This window comes from Neoarius graeffei, chromosome 8 (genome assembly GCF_027579695.1).
Source record: "Neoarius graeffei isolate fNeoGra1 chromosome 8, fNeoGra1.pri, whole genome shotgun sequence".
Classification (NCBI taxonomy): Eukaryota; Metazoa; Chordata; class Actinopteri; order Siluriformes; family Ariidae; genus Neoarius; species Neoarius graeffei.
In genome coordinates, this window is record NC_083576.1 from 85094335 (window position 1) to 85120431 (window position 26097).

Below are 26097 nucleotides of genomic sequence, written 5' to 3' on the forward strand. Positions count from 1 at the left end.
ACAGAACGTATGGATTGGTGTTCACATGGTAGATCAGTCCTCGGGCGAGATTCATCTTTAACCCTCTGGGGTCTGAGGGTGTTTTCTGGCACTCTAATGATTTTGGTACGCTCTGATTTTGTTGTGGGCAGCACGGTGGTGTAGTGGTTAGCGCTGTCGCCTCACAGCAAGAAGGTCCGGGTTCGAGCCCCGTGGCCGGCGAGGGCCTTTCTGTGCGGAGTTTGCATGTTCTCCCCGTGTCCGCGTGGGTTTCCTCCGGGTGCTCCGGTTTCCCCCACAGTCCAAAGACATGCAGGTTAGGTTAACTGGTGACTCTAAATTGACCGTAGGTGTGAATGTGAGTGTGAATGGTTGTCTGTGTCTATGTGTCAGCCCTGTGATGACCTGGCGACTTGTCCAGGGTGTACCCCGCCTTTCGCCCGTAGTCAGCTGGGATAGGCTCCAGCTTGCCTGCGACCTTGTAGAACAGGATAAAGCGGCTAGAGATAATGAGATGAGAGATGAATTTGTTGTCAATTTCAACAAATCTAAGCAGTATTTTCAAAGTCAGATGACTTTTGTGTTCATCACAAGTTCAGCTACAATAATATCCATGTAGTTTGTATGTCATGATTGAACTTTAACAGATAAATGAAGATGTTGTAAAAGCAGTTTTAGAACTGTGTAGGAATGTGTGTAAAAACATGACCTGACCCATTGTGATGAACCGTTTTGATCACTTGAGTTGATTCTGTTCAGTCTGAGGAATGGATCGAGCACAAAAACTTACATCTGCTCCATTGATTTGGAGAATTAACTGGCCACCAAAACTTTCATGTCCTATTGTTTTGGGATAAAGGGTTGGCGGTGGGAGGGGTATTCAATGAGAAGAGTAAAAATTTCCATTCCATTCAATGAGAAGAGTGAAACCCCCTCCCACTGCCAACTCTTAATCCCATCAGGTCAAGTCCTAATGGGCGAGGTCATGTTTTTTCACACATTCCAACACGGTTCTAAAACTGCTTTTTAATAACACCTTCATTTATCTGGTATCTGACTTTATTTTGGTATTTCACTCGATGCAGTGTGTCTTGAAATGAACTCAGAACTCAGTTCAGAGCCACAATCAACTCTGTCATTTTGCTCCAACTCCAACTTTTACTCTCTGAACTCAAAATTGAGCAATATTAACTATTTTTGAGGAAAATACTTTTAACTCTGGAAAAACTGCTCAGTCATTTTTCCTGTGTCTGCACTACAGCGCATGCATATCAACTGATCTGCTCATCAGAAACAGAGGAGCTATTTACACTTACTCGAGTTTGTCTTTGGCTGGATCAAGTTAAAATAAAAAAAAAAAAAAGCACCACTCATCATCAGTGTCGCAGTTCTCAAGATTGAATTGAATCGCTGTCCTGAATCATCTGAAGCGCATAAAAGTCGTGTTCCATCTTGCAACAAGTTTTACCTCCAAATCGCCTGAACTATGTCTGACAGATGTTATCCTGTTTACGGCGGGCGTTCCCACTGTGAAAGAGACAAAGAGTATAAAGTTCCTGCCAATATGTTTATCATGATTGTATGATGAAAAACTCGAAGATATTTATCTAAATACATGACGTACTCGTTCTAAACCTGTCAAGCTTCGCCGGCGAAGCTCTCGACCCCAAAGGGTTAAGGAAACAGAATTTAAATCAGAGATCCATAGCCACAACTAAACACCTGGAATTTCTAATCCAATTCATAAATGTATCATTCATCCTATTACGGACTGGATAAAACTTTCAGAATTAAAAAACAAAACAAACAAACAAACAAACAAACAAACAAACCCATACTGTATTTGTTATACTTTGTATTAGGGCTCACTTAACTAAAATTAATTCACATTTTTATTAGATGGTTATTTAACATTTAAGGAAGGAGTCTCCAGTATCGGTGCTCAGCGCGTGTAGTTTATACTAACTTCCAGAGAGAGAAAAAAGAGAAGCTAGTGAGTGAACGAGGCGAGTGGTGATAGCTGCGATAACTCAAGTGAAAATAGGAGCAAACTCATTTCACAGACATAACATTATAAACGTAACTATCAAAAAGTCAAAAGTCTTTAAAACTGTTTTTACTTGTTTTATATGAATAAATGAATGAATTAATTAATGAATGTTTTCCATAAAACGTATTAGTAAATAATGCCACATTATTTTTTAGAAAGCAAATAAGTACTGGATAAAAAAAAAAACATCTATCTTATGGAAATAAAGATACAAATTTCATTGTCCAGTGGACGAGTGTTTATGAGATACGTTGCCTTGCACTTACGATTGGGTTCCCTGTGGTGGTACATGTTTGTACAATATCGTACGGTCAAAAGTGCCCCCCCTCCCGACTGTCTTCCCAGGCAGTCTAACCCGTCCCAGGTCTTCCCATCCCAGTACTAGCCAGGCTCTGAAGGCGGATTGGGTGGCACTGATCTCCGCTTCTATAACCCTCGGCCTCTCGCTTATTATACAGCTAGGGTTACAGTGGGGGGCGGGTCCTCTGGTAACCGCAAGAGTTCGACTCCCCACTCACATCTGTATTGCAGTGTGCCTTGCCACATGGCAGTAGGTACCGTTTTTATGATGGTCTCTGATACGACCCAGCCGTGAGTAGAATTCGCGATCTCCTGGTCGAGAGGTGGGCACGCTAACTATTAGGCTAGCTCATGTTCAAATGTAACGATAAATGGATAAAATGTTTGCCGTATTGTTCACGAATGAATACAAATTGTAATCATTAGGAAATTTCTACTATAATAGGAATAAAACACTTAACTTTGACAAAGTGACTAAGTAAGCAGGTACGAACAGATGTTTGTTTAAATGTTGATGAAATCAAAGTGTGAAAAGTGTGAGTTACTTTGTTAATGTTACTGATGGAACATTTAACAGTTATTCTCCGAAATCGAGTCGTACATGAGCTGATAGCCGACAAGGCGCGTAGCACCGAGTTGTCTATAGATAGTTTTCACATGACGTCACAGAGTCGGGGATTCCCTGGTGGCGGCCATCTTGTAGGTCAAGCTTACCGTACGGGTCACTGAGCACACATTGTAACGTGCGAGTTAAATTTATTTATATATTATTTACATTTATAGTTACATTATTACTATTTAAAGCTAGCAATGGTGCACACCTGTTGTATTCACGTCTGTCGTAATAGGTCAGATGATGACGTCAAGCGGAGCTTTTATGGAATTCCCACTGTACGGGAGCACGAAGGCGAGCAAACAAAGAAACTCCGCATACAAAGGAGAAATCTATGGCTTGCGAGAATCAACCGCAAGGATCATCAGCCTTCCAAACATACCAAAGTCTGCTCTGATCATTTTATAAGTGGTAAGTTGTTTAAATAAATAATCAATTGTGTAACAAGCCTACATACCAGTTAATTATATTACAAAGTTTATACTGACATGGTACTGTAATACCACTAATGGATGTAAAATTTGTCTTAAATCAACTCGATATTATACACACACATATTTATATGCAGTGTTGAGAGCTCGAAAATTCCAACGTTTACATACCTTGGCTGTAATTAGGACACGACTGTCACTTGTTTTTGGTGGACTTCACGGACCCAGCCACAGACAAAATAATTGTATGACTCCAGCGACTTGTATGCTTTGAGGTCGTCAAGTGTGTAGGCGCTTTTAGTATTCACCAAATAGTTCACAATATCAGGGTACGATATGGATGGCAGCCCTGCATAGTCACTTGAAAATGCTTCTTTGTCCACTTCGTAGGGGTCAATTCCCCCAATCAAGGCCAGTTTGGCTGCATACCGTTGTCGTGAGATGTCGTCCAATGTATCCATATACTTCCGTTTGCCTGATTTTGCCGACATTGATCTTTATTTTAGAAAACTGACTATATAACTTAATAAATTCATCCGAGATAACGTAGCCGGTAGTGGCGATGGTCCGTTTTGTTTGCCCTGCAAGATGGCGGCTGGGGGGCGTTCCCTGGAATGCCGTGACGTCAGTGAAAACTATCTAGTTTAATCCATGTATGATGAGATTGAGTGGAATAACTGTTTTATTCTATCCACATTCACGGGATTTTGAGAAACGGAGCATTTTTATTTTTTGCAAATTCGATCAATAAAAACTTGACACAAAAAGTCCGACAAAATCATTTCCGCTTAGAATGTAAACAAACCGGCGAAATGACAGGAGCAATTTGTGAAAAATGCGATAATAATAATAATAATAACAATAATAATAATAATAATTCTTGAAAAATAAAAAAGATACGTTCTTATCATCAAATACTTTCATTCCATATTTTTTTGCTTTTTTGTGTATTTTTTGGGGTTTTGTTTTTAAGTAGAGATTTTATTTCGTCCTTGGGTGGTTCAGCAACACGCTCCGCCATTTTGTTGTTGTTCTTCTTCAGGGTTTTTTGGTGGTTGACAAACCAACTTAAAGGTCCATTAGCGCCATCGACTGGGCTGGAGTGTGGAACTGGAGATATTGGGAGGAAAAAAAACCCCAAACAACTATATTCTTTTAGCTATTTCTGCTTCTTTTAAATCGATAACAAAGCCGCCATTTTGTTTTTCTCTACTCACGCTATATGAGCTGATATCCTAGTAGTAGAGTAGCCAATCAGAGCGCGCGATTGCTCATATCCAGTGAATGTGGATAGAACAAAAAACGTTATTGTGCAGTAACTGCACTATATTAGTCAGGTTCCTATTAACCTGAACAAACTCTCAAATATTACAAAAACGTTTATACGTTCGCACGAGGTGATTTTTTTCAGCCGATTTGACATTTTGCAAAAGTGAAACGGAAACACATTTTTTATAATCCGATCAAACACTACCGCGGGTATTGAGTCTGAACGACTATCGCGAGAGGAGAAAACCCTTTAATTGCATGACATCACTCAGTAGTAACCCAAACCATCCACAATTGTGTTTTATCAACTTTTTTTTTTTTTAAATCACGTCTCTACTGTGCTACAAAATGTGGATAGAATAAAAATGGTCAACTTCATGGTTTGTTTGTGTTGACTAATACTGCTGTAGTGTAAATATTATTAGTTATGGAAAGCATTGCCGAAAATTATTACAGAGGGAAAACCTGACATCGCATCACTCAACAATGAAACTCAGACTGGATACAAAATAAACGAGTGATGAGAATTCAGCCGCGGTTCTGCTCCGTTGAAAAACGGCTCGATGGTGAAAACAAATGGTGGCGAAGAGAAGCGAGCTCGGTGAGCGGGTCATAAATCTCAGAAGGTCTCGGAACGACATGTTACGTGATTAGAGGCGACTCTAATGCGATATGGCCGCTAGACGGATCATTCGTCATCGTTGTTATCATCTTAATGCTCGCACAGACATCCTAAAAGAGACGTGTAATAGATTACCCTCGCGTCGCATTGCTCAATGAACACGAGAGACAGAAAGAGATAACGGGAGCTCAAGCAGACGCGCGGATAAAAACGATTTGCGTCTACGTTCTGTTATTAAAAAAAAAAAAATAGTTTTTGATAAAAAGTTACCTCTACCGCGACAAACCGCTCACTGACACTCGAGACTCCTTTCATAAATGTTCAATGAATAAACTAAACATCAAGATTGTCTGCTTTACAAGTCTCACCGTTGCCATAGAAGTGATAACGTATTACGTACGAACGCATGAACATAAATAAACCAGAGCTTTTGATCAGAATCCAGTGGTGCTGTACTGTATATTACAGCTGTGAACATCTGTATAACCTCTCCATGTGAAACAGGACACATTTGCACAGTACGTTATCATGCACACACTCACGGTTGAGAGACTTGACTGCGCAGTGCTGTTTCTGGCCGTCCGGCTCCAGCAGAGTCCCGTGGAAAACACAGCCGAAGTGTCCTGTCGTTCACAAAGAGAGGAAGACAAAAAGTAAAGCCTTAGTGCATCAATCTATCAGAGGTCCTGCACCGTGTTTACGCTCGTTTATTTCATTCACGATGCCGGACAATGAGGAATCCCCAAAGCTGCCTGCAGTGTGGACAGCGCAACAATGTTCCTGTTTCCTTCTTTCCCTCTATTTCTCTCTCCGTTCCGCGATCGGAGAGGAAATTTTCCCAGACTGGACTCGCATGCAATGTGCTCGGAGGTTAAATGGCGTTACTGTGAGGTGGCTCCGTGTTTTACAGCTCTGTTGGAATATCCGATTGACAGGAATAGGTTTTCTGCAAATACAATTTAACTTCAGACGCTTAGCCTCGAGCAACATTTATTTGTGGTTTCAAATACGTTTAACATCGGGAACTCGGTTTAACCAGATTTATTTTTCTTTCTCTACAATGCGTTACAACCCCAATTCCAAAAACGTTGGGACGCTGTGTAAACCGGAAATAAAAACAGAATACGATAATTTACAAATCGTGGAACCCCGATATTTCATTGAAAATGGTACAAATGTTGAAACTGAGAAATTTTATATGCTCATTTTGAATTTGATATCAGCAACACGTTTCAGAAAAGTTGGGACAGGGGCGTGTTTACCACTGTGTTGCATCACATCTACTTTTAACAACACTCTGTAAACGTTTGGGAACTGAGGAGACCAGTTGCTGTAGTTCTCAAAGAGAAATGCTGGCCCGTTCTTACCTGATATACAATTTCAGTCGCGCAACAGTTCGGGGTCTCCTTTGTCGTATTTTGTGGTTCATAATGTTTTAACTGGGAGACAGGTCTGGACTGCAGCAGGCCAGTTTAGCACCCGGACTCTTTTACTACAGAGGTGTGCAGTTTTAATCTGTGCAGAAAGCGGTTTGGGGTTGTCTTGCTGAAAGAAGGAAGGCCTTCCCTGGAAAAGATTTGGTCTGGATGGCAGCATGTTGCTCTCAAACGTGTTTATATCATTCAGCGTTAATGATGCCTTCCCAGATGTACAAGCTACCCATGTCATGTGCACTGATGCACCCTCATACCATCACAGATGCTGCTTTTAAACTGTGAACTGATAGCAAGCCAGATGGTCCCTCTCCTCTTTAGCCTGGAGGACGTGGTGTCCGTGATTTCTAAAAAGAATTTCTACTTTTGATTCGTCAGACCTCGGGACAGTTTTCCACTTCACCTCAGTCCACTGTAAAAGAGCTCGGGCCCAGAGAAGGTGGCAGTGTTTCTGGATATTGTTTATATCTGGTTTTAACGTGCGTTTGTGGATGCAGTAATGAAGTGTTTTCACAGACGATGGTTTTCTGAAGTGTTCCTGAGCCCATACAGTGATTTCCACTACAGACACGTGTCTGCTTTTACTGCAGTGTCTCCTGAGGGCCTGAAGATCACAGGCATCCAACGTCAGTTTTCAGCCTTGTCTCTTGCATACAGAGATTTCTCCAGATTCTCTGAATCTTTTAATGATATTATGGACCATAAATGATGTGATCCACAAATTCTTTGCAGGTTTACATTGAGAACGTTATGTTATTCTTAAACTGTTTCACTGTTTGCCCACACAGTCTTTCACAGAGCGGTGAACCCCGCCCCATCTTTACTTCTGAGAGACTCCGCCTCTCTGGGATGCTCTTTTTATACCCAATCATCTTACTGACCTGTTGCCAATTAACCACATTAGGTTTTTTTTTTTGGCATTACACAACTTTTTCAGACTTTCCTGAAACGTGTTGTTGACATCAAATTCAAAATGAGCATGTAGTTTTCAAAAAACAATAAAATTTCTCAGTTTCAACATTTGATATGTTGTCTTTGCACTATTTTCAATGAAATTTGAAAATCATGGCGTTCCGTTTTCATTTACAGTTTACAAGGCATCCCAACGTTTTTAGAATTGGGGTTGTAGAAAAACAGGAATGTTGAACGAATACCAGGATGAAGGCAGGTCCAGTGAGAAGACTACAAGGGTCTGGAACAATACGTGAAACTTTTCGGTTTGGGGAAATTACCCATAATCCTTCCTGTTCTCACTTGATTAATGCTTCTGGCTGAAGTTTTTTCTCTTTTAGCACAAACTCTTTAGTAGAAGCACCATTTTCCTCTGAATTTAAGAAGCCAAATCACAGTTTTCAGATTACATTTTACGTATTTCCACACAATGTTTTTCATCCTTGACATTTCTCTCGTACTGTAGATTCCACGTGATCTAAAACTGAGGTTTAAGAAGTAACTCAGATTTGCCTTTGCTACGGTATGTAAACCAAGTCAGCTCGCGTGCATAGTCAGTGGATTAATACAGAGCGGTGTTTCTCAATCTCCAGTTCGTTCTGGTTCAGGCTTGTTGATTAGCTGATGAGTGAATCAGGGGAGTCTGAGGGCGCAGAACTAAAATGTGGTTCTCCATGACCAGGATTGAGAAACTGATTCTGAACCCGGTTCAAACACAAGACTCAAGCACATTTTGTGTCCCATCTGTTTTTTTTTTCCTTTTTGTTCAACTATCAAAATCTCCAGAAGTTGCAGATCTACAGCTCTGTCCTTTGTCTCAGTTTAGCAGCTCGCATGTATGAAAAAAAAAAAGTCGCAAACCAAAACACACAGCTGTCTGATTCACGTCATGCACTTGAGTCGATTCAGAGTTCTCGGTTCACCTGAAGCACTCCTGAGACCATATCGCTTATGGACCCGAGTGTGTTCTGTAGTATAAACGGGCTAAACATCTACTTGTTCGTAAACGTGACCTTCCTATGGATCGTGTGGATGGCGTGGCATCTCGTGACGTCTGGTCACGTCTCTGTTTTGAGATCTGGTGTCTCGCATGGAAGCTGAAACTACTGGCAGATGAATGGCGAGCACAAACAACCGTTCTGTAACACAAACAACTGTTCAGTGGAGCTGTGGAGTGCTGTTTTGAGGTTTGTGTTAAAATACTGGTGTGTAGAGGAGCGTAATCTCGCCTCGGAGCTGCTATCACGTCCCCCCAGATGGCAGCCGAGTCAGATTACCACACGGAGCCTCGAGACAGCCCAACAATGAGACGGGAATTTAAAACGGGAACAAATCAACACACCAAACACCCCCACACTCATGCCGTACTAAAACTTACTCAACCACACACACACACAGCTGGGCGTTCCCACAGGGGTTGCAGTGGGTTTTAGGGAAGTCTGGGCAAGGCTGAGAACGGGAACCCTACAGTAAATCTGATCTCACCGAGTTCAGCCTGATGGCTAGAGGAGCGATTTAGCACGCAGACGTCCTGCAGTGTCGCCTCGATTCGACACGTTTTTAAACGGCTTTCGGGTCCTTAAAAGTGCCTTTTAAAATTACTGCATGAAAGTGCACAATTTATACGAATCACTAATTTCGGCTATAGGATTTCATACCAGACCACGGACATCAGTCATCAGTCGGCATTTTATAGCATTAAGTGGAGAAAACTGTTAGTGTGTCAATGCAAAAACACACACAGAAAGTCTGTGCAGCCTTATGATCATCTCTAGCGAGTGTATCAGGTTTCATTATTTGCGCCTGTTACTCGCACTCAGCATCTTTCTACTTTCTTCTTCTCCTAACATTTTTAGGACGCCGTTTCTCCAGCAGTTTTCAACCCAGTCAGTCATCACCAAATTTCACATAAAGAATCCTTCTGGGCTGAATTACATTGCTGCGACTTTTGGTGCTGATCTGGATCACTGATCCAGAATGATCCATGAAAAACGGGATTTTTTTCAATCACTTACTATATAACTGTCAATTTTCATGATTTTTTTCAATCTTTTTTTTTTTTCCAAGGCGGCAGGGCGGAACTTTTCCTCACTAAACCTCATTCTCTGTCTCTTACCGGTCCGGATCTATAGGGTACGGTGACCAGACGTCCCGGTTTGTAACAGCGAGCGCAAAATCACTGTGACTTTACTCACAGTCTCTGTCTGGTTTATATTCCTTCAGTAAAACAAGTGATCAAATAGTGTATGATAAAATAATAATCGTGGGGGGAAACAAATAATTTCTCCCTCCTTCAATATGTTTCAGAGTTGTGAAACTTTTCATAGCTCTAATTGGGTTTCATGGATCGATATTTTTTAATCTGTTTATGTTTTTTTTTTAAACCAAAAACCACTGTTCTCTTTTCTGTTGAATGTTTTTCTTGTATGTGCAGTGAATCATAGCGTATAAATTTATACCTCAGCGAAACAGAGCAGGATTAAAGTTCTCGGACTCTGAGAAAATAAAAAATAAAAAAAATCCAAGAATTAAAGCTAGACTGCCTTTCAGATTTTTCAAGTGTAAATCATAAAAAGAATTCTCCCCGACACCCAATTAATTTTCTTTAATGGACCGAAAGCTACTGAATTCCAATCCCAAACTAATAAAATTGGAAGTTTTTTTTAATAGAACAATTAATGAATTTATCTCCACATGGCCCGAAATTCTCCGTTATTTTTTCCTGCTTCACCATGACCCAATACAAGATACTCCGTCATGCATCACACATCACGTGGTGGGCTTTCCCCGTTCGCGCAAGGCATTGTGGGATACAAATTTGAAACAGGAGAGAAAAATGGAGGACGTGAGAGTGCGAATGAAACGTGAAAGACCGACTACAGTAACGGAAAGAAAGCGAGAAGAAAAGACGTTATGTTATATATGAAGGAAAGGAAACGCAGGACCAAACTAATAAATATCGGCGCTCAGCGAGCACCTCGGTGTGATCAGCTGTTCGTTTAGCAACAGAATGATCTAAACCTGCGCATGCGCGCACACACACGGACTTCCTCTGTCTGCTTGACTGCGCGAAGCGAACGATTTCATGCACGTTATTTGCTTTAATACGCTCAAATAAAATCACTTCCCAGCCACAGAACAGAACGGGCTGATATTTTGTCAGCTATTACAGAAATAAACAAACATACATCACAATGACCACATTTCAGACGGAACTAAATTTCACTGATTTTAAGAACTCGAAAGGCCGTCTCGCTTTAAGTAAATGACTCTTAAGGCCTCTGCATGCTCTTGCGACAAGGCTTTCGCAGATAGCTTTTCGCAGACAGTTGTAATTTATCGTTGAGCGGGGAGTAATAGGCGTGCGCGATGTTATTCACCGCCACAACGCAAGGGGGTGCGAAGTCGCGAAATCGCTAGGAGTAGTTGGTGGGTGTGGTTAGTGGAGTGTTTATCCTCCGGTTACTTATAATGACTAGAACTGGAGTCGTATAGATACGTACTTCCTCACTTCCTCGATCAACCACTCTTCGTGCTGCTCCATCTTCGCTCGTGTTTTTAAAAATGCCGGTCGTGAAAACAAACCAAACCGGGAAAGTAGGGAAGCGGAAGTGCATGTACAGCGGATGTAGAGTGGACCAATCAGAGCCCTCTTGTCTGCGACGCTTCTGCAGTGGTCACAATTTTTGGGAGGTGCGCGCAGAGCGTCTGCGAAGGTGGGGGGGCTACGCAGACGCTATCTGCGGCGCCGTCTGCGAGGACTGCGTCGTCAGCATAAATTGGCCTTTAGGCGTGTCAATAATTTTGGAACACATCTCATATAGAAGATACTATTATTAAAAAAAAAGAAAGTTCTCGTCATGAGAATGATTGTTAGAAATTTTAATTAACGTGCATAAAATAAAATAACGCATGAAGGGTGCTAATAATTCTTTTGTATTATGTTGTTTTGTTTGGACTTGTACTTTGGTAGAACAACAACAAAACTGAAACTCCTTTTTACTTCACTGCCACAGAAATGCAATATTTGCCACTGAACAAGTGAAATGATGAATGTGTAGCATATGAGATATGAGATATGAGCTGGATTGTTGAAAACCGTCAGCGTGTCGCCTTACCTCTTCCGATAATCTCGTTAACGTGTAAGAGCAGGTCTTCCCTGGCGATGACGACGTGCTGCACCTCTTTCAGGAGCTCAGGGTGGAGGCTACTCAGGTCCACTGGTGCGGAACCAGGCAGGAGGAGGGGGGAAGACGGGTCTCCTTCCGCCCCCAGCACCCCGAGCACGGAGGAGAAGTCCACGTGCGCGTGGACGTACGGAGGAGGACGGCACGACTCGCTCGGAGACATCGGCAAGCTCTGGTCTGTGGGGTCAGAAGGTCGAGAGGTCAATCGCTGGCTCGCGAAAGCTTACGGGTCAGCTAAATGAGATGAGCTGTCGAAGAGGTCAGGTAATTACAACGACTACAAAGAGAGAGGGGGTGAAACTCAAGACCTGGCGCTTCTTTTTGTTTTTTTTTTTCATGGATGAGAGGCTGAAAGAGAGAGTTTTTACTCCTTTGAGAAATGAAAGCAAGAGAGCATGCGAGGAAGAGGAAGAGGATAGAAGTTTGTCTGCTGAGCTGGAGAAGGAACCCTGCTGGAGCAACATGATGCAGAAAAATGTTTCATTTTGAGCAGGAAGCAGCAAAAGCAGCAAAACGTACCCTCAAGCAAAGTGGTTCTATAGTCCAGAGACTCGTGAGACACCAGTTCGTTAGTGGGACTGACACTCCTCGCGTTTGCCAGCATGTCCAAGTGTGGAATGTGAGCGCGGCCGTCATACCAAACCATCCCCTCAGCTAAATCTACACGCAGAGAGAGAGAGAGAGAGAGAGAGACAGAGAGTCAGAAAGAGGTTTCTTTTTGTTTTTTAAGAAAACAAGGACAGGCCACTTCCCCATGTGCTCCTGCGTTATCAGTCTAGTGAAACCCGCAAACTGATGCTTCTCTCTTCTCTCACACACACTATTATTAAAACGTCACCCAATTAAACATCCAGACCTGAATCGAATCTCAAACACCACCACCACCACCACCACGCACAGCCGCTGAACACCGCTGTGCGAACACGATCGAGCGAATACACACCATCGATGTGCTTCTTCCTCTTGATCCAGGCGAAGAGTGTGAGCATTAAGAGCAGCAGGATGGAAACACACACCACGCCGGCGACCAGTGGGCTGTAATCCTGCTCCTGAGCCAAAATCACACGGCCCAGGATGACCGAGGACGAGGCCTGCATCCACTGCGAACACACACACACACACACGCTCAAGTTTATGTAGGAAAATGGCATACTGTTATGAATAAAGGTTACGAAGACTTTACATCTTTATCCTCACACTCACTTTAATAGGAACTCATTTTTGATTCTAAGATCCCTGTTCTTGGCTGCAGGAGCGGAACCCAGTGTGTTCTTTTGCATTCTGTTGCACGCTGAGATGCTTTTCTGCTCACCACGGTTGTCAAGAGCGATTCTATGAGTTACTGTATCCTTCCAATCCGTCCATTTCCCTCTGAGCTCTCTTATCAACAAGGCGTTTGGTTTTCTCCACCCACAGAACTCTCACTCGCTCGCTCGCTCGCTCGATGTTTTTTGTTTTCCGCACCATTCTGTGCAAAGACTGTTGTGTGAAAACCCTAGCCTGGGAAATCCCATGCTGCTTTGCACAATCGTTCCGATCTGAAAAGACAGCATGGAAACTATGGTCTAAAGGCTCGCCTGAGTTAGGGAGCCAATCAGAGAGTGGGGAGGGGTGGAAAGACGGTGACGCGTACTACTCGACAAACGGAAGCTTGTAGTTTATTTGGGACTGTTTACGGATGTCCAAATACGGAGGGTCCAGCTTCTCTCATATTTGTCTTGCACAAACGGCAGTAATCGTTCGGTGCCATTGTTTTCCTATTTTTGTTTTGCCTTCTCTTTCTCTTTCCTTCTCTTCTTCGCCTCTTCGTCGCTCTAACTACGCCAAATGATAGACATTCGCAACGTCCAATAAACGGCCGTTGACAATCGTAAACCACACCTCCCCTACGAGAAATTCAATAGGCGGATTCCAGACCATATTTCACTTGTGATATGGTCTGGTGTTAACCAGACTATGAAAACCCCAGGAGGAGATCAGCAGTTTCTGAAATACTCAAACCTCATACCCATCTGGCTCGAACCAACACCCGTACCCAGGGCTTAATTTGAGCCGGAACATGACGGAACAAGATCCGTAACCTCCGTCGTCGGATCCTGCAGCTATTTTCATTTCATTCGGTGTTCCGGCAGCTATTTAAATGGATCAGATCACCTCCGTGACCATCACAAAGGGAAAAAAATATCAAACAATAAATTAAATAAATAAGTAAATAAAAATTTGTCTAGTGTTCGGTTTTGATTTTGATATCTGTTGTTGATTTCTCTCCTATGACATCCACAAAATCTATGCGAAAGGGGAAGGGTGGGGGGGGGGGGACATGGGGTGTATACTTCCTCTCAATAGAACACCGGGTTTTTTGTAGCCGTTAGCTTGCGCTGTGGAAAAAATGGCAAAAAAAAAAACAAGAAAGCTTACTAAAATTTTTCAAAGTCCCAGGACAGCCGGATCCTAAACGACCTAAAATGGACGACGTTGGACACAGTGACTCTGCACCAGCACCTGCTGCAAGTGTACCAGAACAAAGCGGCACTCCGAAACACACCAAGCTACGTTTGCGTCAAAATATTCAGCGGGGGACAGGAGGAAGACGGCATGTCAAGAGCCTCTTCATTATGAAAAAGAATATATTACACTCGGCGGCACGGTGGTGTAGTGGTTAGCGCTGTCGCCTCACAGCAAGAAGGTCCTGGGTTCGAGCCCCGGGGCCGGCGACGGCCTTTCTGTGTGGAGTTTGCATGTTCTCCGCGTGGGTTTCCTCCGGGTGCTCCGGTTTCCCCCACAGTCCAAAGACATGCAGGTTAGGTTAACTGGTGACTCTAAATTGACCGTAGGTGTGAATGGTTGTCTGTGTCTAATGGCCCTTTTCCACTACCCTTTTTCAGCTCACTTCAGCTCGCTTCAGCCCGACACGGCTTGCGTTTCGACTACCTCAGAGCAGCACGACTCAGCTCGCTTCAGCCCTGCTTAGCCCCTAAAACTCGCACGGTTTTGGAGTGGGGCTGAAGCGAGCCAAACCGTGCCGACTGAGGCTGGGGGTGTGAGCAGACACTCCCCTGTGCACTGACTGGTGAGGAGGAGTGTCCTCACATGCCCACACACGCCCCGTGAGCACGCTGGGATCTGTAAACACCGTAAACCCGGAAGAAGAAGAATTACGAGAATTTCTGAAGCCTTATGCGCCTCGCCTCATCTATACGCTCTTGCCAGTATCTGTTGGCGTTGTCGGTGACAACAAGCCACAGCACCAAGACCAGCAACACTAACGACTCCATGTCCTCCATGTTTATTGTTTACTATCCGGGTCGTGAGACTACCGCTTAAAAGATCACTGATGTCACTGTTTGCGCTGCTTAACGACATCACGTGACGTCCACCCACTTTCGCTAACTCCACCCAATGTGTCCACCCACTTCCAGCCAGCACGGTTCAGCGCGGTTGTAGTCGAAATGCAACTCCAACAGCCCGACTCAGCCCGACTCAGCACGGCACGGCTCAGCCCGACTCAGCCGCATTGGTAGTGGAAAAGCGGCATATGTGTCGGCCCTGTGATGACCTGGCGACTTGTCCAGGGTGTACCCCGCCTTTCGCCCGTAGTCAGCTGGGATAGGCTCCAGCTTGCCTGCGACCCTGTAGAACAGGATAAAGCGGCTAGAGATAATGAGATAAGATGAGGACCCACCCACCTCCTGCGTTCCGGGACTTCCCACTTCACAAATTAAGCACTGCCTGTGCCACAGTGAAAGTCAGTCACGCTTCACTGTGAGATCACAGTTTCTCCCGTTCTCATGTTTGAACATTGTGAACATTAACTGAAGCTCTTGATTTGTAGCTGCATGGTTTGATGGGGATCAGGACATTTCGTCCAAAGCCTTTTTCATACGCACTATCAATTATTTTATATATGTGCGACAAGATCAAGATATAAACAAGCCATAATTCATTTAAGGGAGTGCATTAAGCAGGTTTATGACTGCGTCTCCCCGTAATAAATGGAAATAAATAATTTTTGTAAAGCAAATGAGTGCCGTAGTACGAGCGCTTCGACACAAAAGAGCGGTGTAAGGGGGCGTAAACAAGTAGACCCTGACCATTACAGGCTGCTCTCCGAGCTTTGAGTCCAGTGAAGCTGTTTAATTCATCATATAGCCAGTCTTAATAAGGCCAACACAGACTTAATCAGTAAAATGGTTCAATAAATATTTTATTTAAATAGTATTTTATTCATTTAAGGGAGTGCATTAAGCAGGTTTATGACTGCGTCTCCCGTGATTTATAAACCTAATAACCTACAGTATTGGTCAGAAGTTTACATACAGTGACATGAATGTCATGGCAGTATTTGGGCTTCCAGTCATTTCTTTGAACTGTTCTTTTTCTGTGGCACAATGATTCTACAGCTTTCATAAAAAAAAAACACTAGAATTTGGTGCACAAGTTTTATTTTCTTTGGGTTTTCTGAAATCAACACAAGGTCAAAATTATACATACAGCACACCTAATATTTGGGTAAAATGTCTCTTCGCAAGATTCACCTTGACCAAACATTTCTGTTTACCATGAAGAAGCTTCTGGCAGAATTCTGGTTGGATATTTCACAACTCTTCATGGTAGAATCGGTAGAGTTCAATTACATTTTTTTTTTTTTCTTGGCATGGACTCGACTTATAAGCCCGGTCCATATATTTTCAACAGGGTTGAAGTCAGGACTTGTTTTCAGCTTAATGTTCGCCTGCTTTATCCTCCACAACCAGCTCTGATGCGTGTTTGGGTTCATTGTCCTGTTGTAACTCCCAAGTCGTGTTCAAGTTCCTGATGGTTTATGCTGAAGAATTCTGAGGTCGTCCTCCTTCTTCATTAATCCATCCACTTTGTGCAATGAACCAGTTCCACTGGCAGCAAAACAGCCGCAGAGCATGATGATCCTACCACCACCACCAGCTGCTACAGTGTCCCTCTGTACATGGTGGTCATTGTGGCCAAACAACTCAATCTTTGTCTCATCTGACCATACAGCTTTCCTCAGAAGGCTTTTTCTTTGTCCGTGTGGTCAGCTTCAAACTTTAGTTAAGCTTGAAGGTGTCAATTTTGGAGCGGGGGGTTATTTCTTAGACAGCAGCCTCTTAGTCCACGGTGATCTGAACTGTAGACAGTGATCCATCAGCTTCCAGTTCATGTCAGGGCTGTGCCATGGTGGTTCCCAGGTTGTTCCTGACCATCCAAACCAATTTCCTTTCAGCTGAGGGTGACAGTTTGGGTTTTCTTGAAGCAAAGTGGCTTGGCAAAGTGACTACGCCTGACAATAACTTGCATACAATTGTTTGAACTGATCTTGGGATCTGCAGTTGTTTAGAAATGGCTCCAAGAGACATTCCGGAGTTGTGTACATCTGCGATCCTCTTTCTCAGATCTGCACCAAGCTCCTTGGACTTTCCCATTTTACTGTGTGTTGGTCAATCCAATGAGTGCTGTAAACAAACCCTTTTTATGAAGGCGCAGAGAAGCTACCAGCTCTAATCAATCATGATCATTAACAGGAAGTTACCTCCCGCTGTCAGAGAGCAGTAGGAGACGGATGCAAGTCCGGAAGTAATGTTTATTAACAATTGTGAAAAAACACAGGCAAACAATCCAAAATGGCAGGCGATCTCGTAAACGCGAAACTGGCAAAAGGTTGGGCGAGGTGCAAACAAGCTAAATCAGGCAAAGACAAAAACAGAAACTAAGAACAGGAAACAGGATCGGAAACCCAGGGACTCTAGACGGGAGAATAAGGCTCGGTGATGCGCGCTGACGTGGTGTAATACTACGCACTGAATGTGCATTTTCTGTCTTTATATACCGTAGGCACGCTCATGCCTCTTGATCATATGCAGGTGAGCCTCATTAACAGCGCGCGTGCGAGAGTCCACCGAGCTTCCACTTTAGCGATTTTCAGTGAAGAAGTGTTCCTTACGCTGGATACGTAAACCATGAAGTTGGAGCAAGTAAGAGGTACAAGACGTAAGAAATCGTTTGAGAATAAAAATAAGCATGGTGTTTGTGTACTGGAACGAATTTGATACACTTTATAATATAAACCAGAGCAGTTACAATATACTGAGTGCTGAAACTCGACTCTGTACGTTGTATTAAATTATTTTTATATCGTGTCACGGTGGTGTTGGATTCTCAACTCTGATTGCTCAGACCGATATAATAATAATTATAATAATAATAATAATAATCCAAGAAGCTATTGTTACCATAGTAACCGCTCATTCAGAGGCTGGTGAAAGACTGTTTATCGCTGCTATAACGTTTATCGCTGCTATGACACTAAATGTAACTATAAATGGATAAATAACAAGTAGGACTCAAATCCGACAGCATCAACGGGAACGTTTACGCAAACGCAGAAGTGCCGTCCTCCTGATTCCCAGAAATATGCTTAAAACACGCGTCGAATGGAAAGGAAGCTATAGAAGAAAAGCTATTTCAGACTTTTAACCTTGCTGTGACATGATGTGACCTTTAACCTGTTTCTAAAATCTAACTGGTTCATCTGCTGGTTGTCGTGATATTTGCGATCTATTCTGTCCACATTCACTAGCCTGGCAAGCCAGACTAAATGTGAATATTTAGTCTGGCCTCGATCCGTAGACATTTCTGAAGTGGGTAGGAGGAACAAACCGCTGTCTTTCAAACTGTCTCTGTGCGTATAGGCCAACGCTCTGACCAATCAGCGCAACAGTGACTGTGACGTAGTCAGAGCGACAGAAAGCAGTGGGGGAGGCCTTGAAATAAATAATTTTTCAAAATGCGCATTAATTAATAAACAGGTTCTAGATATTAAGAAGTTTGGAGATAATGACCACAAGTTTGGAGTCTGTACCACATACTTAACATACACTTATTTTTTCCAAGTGTTTTTCAAGGGTTTGCTTAAACTGTTTTTGAGAGTTTTTATTTAGTGGTGTTTGGTGAAATAATTTCCCTTAAATTTAAAATAACGGGAAAATAAGAAACAATCAAAAAGTAATGTTTCAAAGCTGTTTATTAATTCTTCGTACTGCACAAACTAGCCCCATCCTTTTGGCTACGAGCGGAGCCAGCTGGTAGATCAGACTTTTGCCATAGCCGGTCGGCAAAACAGCGAAAACGTCCTTCTTGAAAAGGAATGAGCGGAGAGCCTCTTCCTGCTCATGTTTCAACGAAAACTCCAAGTCTAATTCTTCTAAAACTGATTCCAAAGCGGAGTCAAACGCGCGCTGTTCACTAGCCGTAGCCATCTTTCCTGTTGTGCTTTCTCCAGCGTCGCACAGCTTTGTCGTCACTCCTGCAAAAGCCCGCCCAAAGAATCCAAACAAAAACCTTGCGTTGTGATTGGCGGGCACGATGTGATGCCCGGGGTGTTTTTGTTTATATGGTGCGAGGCTAGACCCACTCACTAGGCAAAAATATTTTTGGCCGCTAGGCGGGTGGGTCTAGTTTACTAGGCTACACATTCACCAGATATAAGCAATCGCGCGCTCTGATTGGCTACTCTACTACTAGGATATCAGCTCATATATCATGAGTAAAGAACAACAAAATGGCGGCTTTGTTATCAAGTGTTTAAAAGAAGCAGAAATAGCTAAAAGAATATAGTTGTTTGTTTGTTTTTTTCCTCCCAATATCTCCAGTTCCACACTCCAGCCCAGTCGGTGGCGCTAATGCACCTTTAAGTTGGTTTGTCAACCACCAAAAAACCCTGAAGAAGAACAACAAAATGGTGGCGCGTGTTGCTGAACCACCCGAGGACGAAATAAAATCTCTATTTAAAAACAAAACCCCAAAAAATGCAAAAAAAACCCCAAACAAACAAAACCCCGCAACAAAATCTACAGAATGAGAGTATTTGATGGTAAGAACGTATTTTTTTTTTTTTTGCTCCTGTCATTTCACCGGTTTGTTTACATTCTAAGCGGAAATGATTTTGTCGGATGTTTTGGATAAAGTTATTTATTTATTGGATTTGCAAAAAATAACAATAAAAATGCTCCGTTTCTTAAAATCCAGTGAATGTGGAGAGAATAAAACAGTTATTCCACTCAATCTCGTCGTACATGGATTATAGACAACTCGATGCTACGCGCCTCGTCGGCTCTCAGCTCATGTACGACCCGATTTCGTGGAATAACTGTAATATACACTCGCTGGACACTTTATTAGGAACACCCCGACATGACATACATCCACCTGCTGTTTTATTTGGTGCGGTTCGCTCATCAGCTTTTAATGCCGCTCTAACGTTAGGCTTAGGCCCAACAATGTCTAGAAAAAAAGTCATAACGTGTTGTAATCTAATTCAACCAACCTTTTTATATTCAGCACACAGTTCTGCAAGTTTCTGCTTGTGAGCCTGGTCATATTTCTTACCTTCGACTTTTTTATCTTATTTTTTATTTTATTTAATTTGTTTTGTGCCTCAGTGACTTGTGGTTGCTCTGGTTCTTCACTGAACGTCACCTTTTTGCCCTTTCAGATGAAAACCGTGTTACAAATCTGAACCCATAGGCTGGTCACTTTTCTACACTAACACAGTGAATGTACGTTCCTGATAGGTCAACAACGTTTCCAAATATTCACGACTGATACCGCAATGGCCGAGTACTGCTCCAGTTGCTCCACAGTATCAACCATAATAAATATAAAGATGCGGCATCAGGTTGAATATCTGATAAGCGAATTGGTGAAATAAAACCATATAGGGTGGACTTTTTTAATCAATAAAATAACTGTACATGGCGGCACGGTGGTGTAGTGGTTAGTGCTGTTGCCTCACAGCAAGAAGGTCCGGGTTCGAGCCCCGTGGCCGGCGAGGGCCTTTCTGTGCGGAGTTTGCATGTTCTCCCCGTGTCCGTGTGGGTTTCCTCCGGGTGCTCCGGTTTCCCCCACAGTCCAAAGACATGCAGGTTAGGTTAACTGGTGACTCTAAATTGAGCGTAGGTGTGAATGTGAGTGTGAATGGTTGTCTGTGTCTATGTGTCAGCCCTGTGATGACCTGGCGACTTGTCCAGGGTGTACCCCGCCTTTCGCCCGTAGTCAGCTGGGATAGGCTCCAGCTTGCCTGCGACCCTGTAGAAGGATAAAGCGGCTAGAGATGATGAGATGAGATGAAAGTACAAATTGTAAATAAAAACGGAATGCCATGATGTGGAAGTTTCAAAATTCCATATTTTATTCAGAATAGAACATAGATGACATATCAAATGTTTAAACTGAGAAAATGTATCATTTAAAGAGAAAAATTAAGTGATTTTAAATTTCATGACAACAACACATCTCAAAAAAGTTGGGACAAGGCCATGTTTACCACTGTGAGACATCCCCTTTTCTCTTTACAACAGTCTGTAAACGTCTGGGGACTGAGGAGACAAGTTGCTCAAGTTTAGGGATAGGAATGTTAACCCATTCTTGTCTAATGTAGGATTCTAGTTGCTCAACTGTCTTAGGGCTTTTTTGTCGTATCTTCCGTTTTATGATGCGCCAAATGTTTTCTATGGGTGAAAGATCTGGACTGCAGGCTGGCCAGTTCAGTACCCGGACCCTTCTTCTACGCAGCCATGATGCTGTAATTGATGCAGTATGTGGTTTGGCATTGTCATGTTGGAAAATGCAAGGTCTTCCCTGAAAGAGACGTCGTCTGGACGGGAGCATATGTTGCTCTAGAACCTGGATATACCTTTCAGCATTGATGGTGTCTTTCCAGATGTGTAAGCTGCCCATGCCACACGCACTAATGCAACCCCATACCATCAGAGATGCAGGCTTCTGAACTGAGCGCCGACAACAACTTGGGTCGTCCTTCTCCTCTTTAGTCCGAATGACACGGCGTCCCTGATTTTGATTCGTCTGACCACAGAACAGTTTTCCACTTTGCCACAGTCCATTTTAAATGAGCCTTGGCCCAGAGAAGACGTCCGCGCTTCTGGATCATGTTTAGATACAGCTTCTACTTTGAACTATAGAGTTTTAGCTGGCAACGGCAGATGGCACGGTGAATTGTGTTCACAGATAATGTTCTCTGGAAATATTCCTGAGCCCATTTTGTGATTTCCAATACAGAAGCATGCCTGTATGTGATGCAGTGCCGTCTAAGGGCCCGAAGATCACGGGCACCCAGTATGGTTTTCCGGCCTTGACCCTTACGCACAGAGATTCTTCCAGATTCTCTGAATCTTTTGATGATATTATGCACTGTAGATGATGATTTGTTCAAACTCTTTGCAATTTTACACTGTCGAACTCCTTTCTGATATTGCTCCACTATTTGTCGGCGCAGAATTAGGGGGATTGGTGATCCTCTTCCCATCTTTACTTCTGAGAGCCGCTGCCACTCCAAGATGCTCTTTTTATACCCAGTCATGTTAATGACCTATTGCCAATTGACCTAATGAGTTGCAATTTGCTCCTCCAGCTGTTCCTTTTTTGTACCTTTAACTTTTCCAGCCTCTTATTGCCCCTGTCCCAACTTTTTTGAGATGTGTTGCTGTCATGAAATTTCAAATGAGCCAATATTTGGCATGAAATTTCAAAATGTCTCACTTTCGACATTTGATATGTTGTCTATGTTCTATAGTGAATACAATATCAGTTTTTGAGATTTGTAAATTTTTGCATTCCGTTTTTATTTACAATTTGTACTTTGTCCCAACTTTTTTGGAATCGGGGTTGTAATTCTACAGAATAAAGGTTAATAATATAAATCTAAATCCTAATAATATCAATCTTTTTTTAAAGCTTTTTCCACCTTTATTGGATAGGACAGTGTAGAGACAGGAAATGAGCTGGAGAGAGAGAGAGAGACAGGGAGGGATCGGGAAATGACCTCGGGTCAGGAATCGAACCCGGGTCCCTGGATTTATGGTATGGCGCCTTATCCAACTGAGCCATGACGCCCCCAATAATATCAATCTTCATGGGTAACACCTCAAAGATATATTCACGAGTAATGCCTCCAGTACGTCACCTTAAACTCCGTACCACGATGAGCAGATTTAACCGACTGTTAAACAGTATAGCCACAGCATAGCCATTTGTCCTAATGTTTATTTTTTCCAAAAATGACAAAAAAAAGTGAACAAACATGGCTATAAATAATACTAATATATTCCATCATGAATAACTAAAGTTTTGTTCATGCATGTAAGATGTCATCGGGAAGCTTTGTCTATTAATTATTTTGTTTTAAAGAAAAAAAAGCACGATGCGTCAGATCACGCAGATGCACATCAAGAGCTTCAGTTAATGTTCACAATGTTCAAACTTCCGAATGGGAAAAATTATGATCTCAATTTATGTGTGACCTTCTTTCACTGTGGCATGGGTGTTGGTTTGAGCCAGTATTGAGTATTTCAGAAACTGCTGATCTCCTCCTGGGGTTTACACCAGGGCTTTGAACCGGTTCAAGAAACGAAAACCGGGAACTTTTTCTATTTCACATGGAACAGAAATGAAACCAGAAACTTTATTATTTTTTATGTTCCGGAACAGAAACGCTTATTAAAAATAATGGTAACCGGTTAATACCGGTTTTTATTTCGTTCCTCAAAGTTTCCGTGGCCTACAAATAAAAAAGTCATTCTTCTCCTGCGCAAGTTTCTATAACCCGCTGGGGTTCACTTCCTGTGTGACGTTCGCTGACTGAATGGAGAGAGCGGGAGGGTGGACTACTATCACGTCTCCACATCTTAAATAAGAGGTAACTATTGCAGTCTATCGTTATTCAAAAACGTCAATTTCAAACACGATATCAATATATTTGTCCACGTTAATGAGAGGCTCGCGAACATTAAATGACGTTAACCTCTGTTAGCCTATCAATGCATAGGGCCTGACTAGCCTTTGGTAACACACTAAACGAATTCTTTTTCATTTTTGGCACTTTTTCTGTTTGTGTAGATGGGAAGACATACTGAGAATCCAAATCGCCAACATTTGAAATAATTGTTTTGAATTATTTCTTGTCTTATTTAATGAAGGTTGTAATAGAATTAGCCTACATTTGGCTTAAGCTGGATGAGACAGAGACATCATTTTATAGCCATTTGTTAAACAGCTGACAGGGAACGTAATTAACCGTTCCGGGAATGACATTTTTTTGTTCTAACCAGTTCGGGAACGTCTATTTAATGGTGGAACCCAAAACCGGAAACGTTAAAATTCCGTTTCTGTTCGGAACGAACCAATAGGAAAAAAATTCTGGTTCAAAGCCCTGGTTTACACACACAAGTCTTTGCACAGAATGGTGCGGAAAACAAAAAACATCGAGTGAGTGAGTGAGCGAGCGAGTGAGTGAGTGACAGTTCTGTGGGTAGAAAAAAACAAACCAAACGCCTTGCTGATAAGAGAGCTCAGAGGGAAATGGACAGGTTGGAAGGATACAGTAACTCATATAATCACTCTTGACAACCGTGGTGAGCAGAAAAGCAACAGAAGAACACACTGGGTTCCGCTCCTGCAGCCAAGAACAGGGATCTTAGAACAACAACGAGTTCCTATTAAAGTGGCCGGGGAGTGTATGTTCCATTTTGAGGTCTTGTTGCTGTGGTATAAAAGGAATGAAGCACTCTGCAGGGGTGATAGTGGTCACAGCTAGCTCGGTTTTAAACACCACTCCATCGCTGACTTGTGATGTTATTACAGCAGGAGAAAATCAGACTGCCCTGATTCTGAGCAGCGGAGCGTCGTTTCTCTCCTCTCCAGATGAAAAGGAAGCATTCATTCACTCAGAAATAATTTAAAGCGTTCAGAAAGCGCGCGCGCTTGCTCGCAGGACAGGAAATTGGATTAGATTCGAGACGGTTATTGAGTTTACTCTGAGACGTGCGTTCTCTCACGCTGTGCTGCGAAGGGGTCCGGTCAGAGCCTGATGTCACGCTCATGCTAACGCTCACTGAGCGTCCACTCTCCGCTCGGCATCGTATCAGATCGTCCGCGGACTGAAGAGCGACGCTGCTTTTGTGTGCGGAGAGGAAATACGAGCCGTCTTATCAGCGTCGCGTTCTGGGTTCATAAAACCACGCTGAAGCTCAGTCTGCAGGGGGAAGGTCAGTCTAATATCGCACTCTGAAGATGTGATGGCGTTAATCAGAGGGTGGAGCTGACTGCACGGCGATAGAGGCGTCGAAAGAGGAGAGAAACGGCGACGTCGGGCGTCTCTTATTCGCTTACCTCCACCTCGAGCTCTCTGGTGGCGGCGTGGAGTTCAGAGGGAACCGTGCACTCCAGTGTGTTTCCCACCACAACGACACTCTCACACGAGCGATTGGACACTCGCAGCACCTCTCCCTTCACCGCTTCCACATCCACACGGGGGACCTGTGGGCACACAGAGACAGATAGAGAGAGCAAAAGAAAGAGAGAAACAGAGACAGAGAAAGAAACAGGGAGAGAGAGAGACAAAGAGAAACAGAGAGAGAGAGAGAGAGAGACAGACAGAGAAAGAAACAGGGAGAGAGAGAGACAGAGAGAAAGAGAGAGAGAGACAGACAGAGAAACAGGGAGAGAGACAGAGCAAGAGAAAGACAGACAGACAGAGAAACAAGGAGAGAGAGAGAGACAGAGACAAGGAGAGAAACAGAGAGAGTGACAGAGAGAGAGAGAAACAGAGCAGCAGAGAGAGACAGACAGACAGAGAGAGACAGGCAGACAGATAGACAGGGAGACAGACAGAGAGAGACAAACAGAGAGCAACAGACAGAGAGAGAGACAGAGAAACAGAGTGCGACAGAGACAAACAGAGATAGATAGACAGATAGATAGATAGATAGATAGATAGATAGATAGATAGATAGATAGATAGATAGATAGATAGATAGATAGATAGACAGGGAGACAGGGAGACAGAGAGAGAGAGACAAACAGAGAGTGACAGACACAGAGAGAGAGAGTAAGAGAGACAGAAACAGAGAGTGACAGAGAAAGAGACAAACAGATATATAGAGAGAAAGAGAGAGACAGACACAGGCAGACAGACAGAGACACAGAGAGAGACAAACAGAAAGCGACAGACAGAGAGAGAGAGTGAGAGAGACAAACAGAGAGCGACAGAGAAAGAGACAAACAGATATATAGAGAGAAAGAGAGAGAGAGAGAGAGAGAGAGAGAATCATTGGTGTATAAATAGATAATTAAATGATGAGACTGAATGAACCGCTTTAATTTTGATCAATTATCAATATCTATTTAATACGGTACACAATGTAAAGATCATTTCTCCAGCTCATGTTCTCTCGT

The 26097-nt window shown here is 43.0% G+C and overlaps 1 protein-coding gene across 2 annotated transcripts in view; it reads right to left on the reverse strand.

Annotated features, from left to right (window-relative positions):
- met (MET proto-oncogene, receptor tyrosine kinase) overlaps positions 1-26097 on the reverse strand; it is a 192666-nt gene that overhangs the window by 25902 nt on the left and 140667 nt on the right. Inside the window, exons 12-16 of one of the 2 annotated variants that reach the window (XM_060928407.1) lie at positions 25033-25179; positions 12779-12935; positions 12355-12495; positions 11767-12012; positions 5807-5887 (exon numbers count right to left, since the gene is read on the reverse strand). In XM_060928407.1, coding sequence (XP_060784390.1) covers positions 5807-5887; positions 11767-12012; positions 12355-12495; positions 12779-12935; positions 25033-25179 — 772 coding nt within the window. The remainder of the gene's footprint in view (positions 1-5806; positions 5888-11766; positions 12013-12354; positions 12496-12778; positions 12936-25032; positions 25180-26097) is intronic. The other variant, XM_060928408.1, reaches the window with a different exon arrangement.